Source organism: Penaeus monodon, chromosome 30 (assembly GCF_015228065.2).
Source record: "Penaeus monodon isolate SGIC_2016 chromosome 30, NSTDA_Pmon_1, whole genome shotgun sequence".
NCBI lineage: Eukaryota > Metazoa > Arthropoda > Malacostraca > Decapoda > Penaeidae > Penaeus > Penaeus monodon.
This window is the reverse complement of record NC_051415.1, coordinates 23,644,250-23,645,911: the sequence shown is the minus strand read 5'-3', so window position 1 is coordinate 23,645,911 and position 1,662 is coordinate 23,644,250. Positions and strand designations below refer to the sequence as shown.

General features: G+C 44.3%; 1 protein-coding gene across 2 annotated transcripts in view; it reads left to right on the top strand.

Moving 5' to 3' along the window:
* LOC119592650 (monocarboxylate transporter 12-B-like) overlaps window positions 1–1,662 on the top strand; it is an 8,681-nt gene that overhangs the window by 1,437 nt on the left and 5,582 nt on the right. For both annotated transcript variants that reach the window (XM_037941566.1, XM_037941565.1), the window contains exons 2-4: window positions 280–550; window positions 736–1,317; window positions 1,419–1,610. In XM_037941566.1, coding sequence (XP_037797494.1) covers window positions 280–550; window positions 736–1,317; window positions 1,419–1,610 — 1,045 coding nt within the window. The remainder of the gene's footprint in view (window positions 1–279; window positions 551–735; window positions 1,318–1,418; window positions 1,611–1,662) is intronic.

Here is a 1,662-nt window from a genome sequence, read left to right as displayed (position 1 = left end):
ATTAAACCTTCATGATGAAAGATATATCAAGAATATTACTTACCATTTTCCCCAACTCAAATTTTATTAGGTTTAAAATCAAACCTTTGCAAGTTGTGCATACATAATGTAATTCCTTTTAAGAGCAGGTGTTCATCACCACCAAAAAGAAATCCAATCATTGCAGCGCTTCATCATATACATTCATGTTTTGTATCATGGCTGTGCACTTGAATCCGATGCATAAACCCAGTGAATGAGACTTTTATTTAATATTCATCTCACTCTCTCGCCTTGCAGATGCTGATCAACGTCGTTGGTCCTTGTTTCAGCATCATTTTCTCTCCCTTTCTCCTTGACATCGGGGCATCATCGACGACTATAGGCTGGATCTTCAACATATTTCAGTTCATATTTAGCTTCTCTGGGCCTTTGTTGGGTCCGTTGCTGGCAGAATTCTCTTGGAGGTCGGTGGCAGTACCATGCGCGCTGCTTGCCGCTGCCTCGCTTGTGCTGTCAGCCTTCGCCGACTCTGCTGAGTTCCTGATCTTCTCTTACTCCGTCGTCGGAGGTCAGTGTTAGGTACACAGGGAGACTGATATTGTCTTTGGTTTTACTTCTGGGTAATACATCTGTTTGTGATGCTAGACCTATATGTGTTGTCGTACCATATTTATAGTTAATAGATGAGTAATAAATCAAAAGATCCTAATCTCGAAGTCTATCTCAAAGTATATCCATATACCATCTCCACAGGAATAAGTTGCGGCCTTCTGAATAACTTGTGTTACGTTATCATCCCACACCATTTCTACAAACGTCGAGGGATAGCAAATGCCATTATGGTGGTAGGGGTGTCATGCGGTCCGATTCTCGGCCCGCTCCTTGTCAGTTTTCTCCAAGAAAATTTTGGGTTTAAAGGGGCAACACTCATCACTGGTGCGGTCGTGTTCAATGCCTGCATCGGCGCCGCACTCTTCCGCCCTCTACAGGAAAACCGCGGAGACTCTGAAAAGGGCAAAAATCTATACAGGCTGATTTTAAGAGTGACTTGGAGCACTGTCACAGATATAAGCGTTCTGAAATCACCCCGAGCTGCTATCATCGCTGTTAGCGGAGCTCTTACTCTCAGCAGCTGGCTAAATTTCTTAACACTAGTGCCCTTTGCTGTCCAAACGGCAGGTTACTCTTTCCAAGAGGCAGCCTGGTGCGTGACGGCGTCTGCTGTGTGCAACCTAATAGCAAGTCTAGGAATCTCTGTCCTGTCTGACTATCCATTTTTCAACTTGAGAATTAGTTGCATGGTCTGCACTGCCACCATCGCTGCCTCAACGCTAGGTATGCGGGTATTTTACTTCTAATAACTGAATACTTTGTGTTGATAAAACATTGAGAAAGATGTTTCTACATTCATACCAAACTGTGCCTTTCTCTTGCAGCTTTCAGTCTCATAGATGATATCGTGTTGCTAATCTTTGTGATGGGCGCGTGGGGCTTTGGCGTCGGGGGCTACATGGGGACCTACAACCTTGTGATCGTGAAGTACATGGGCATTGATAAACTGATTCCTACTTGCGGAGTTACGTTGATGTTGGTAGGCCTTTGCTTCATCACCAGTGGACCGACGATAGGTGAGTGAACAGGTTTACACTGGAAGTTTCTGTATTAAGATGTGCAAGCACA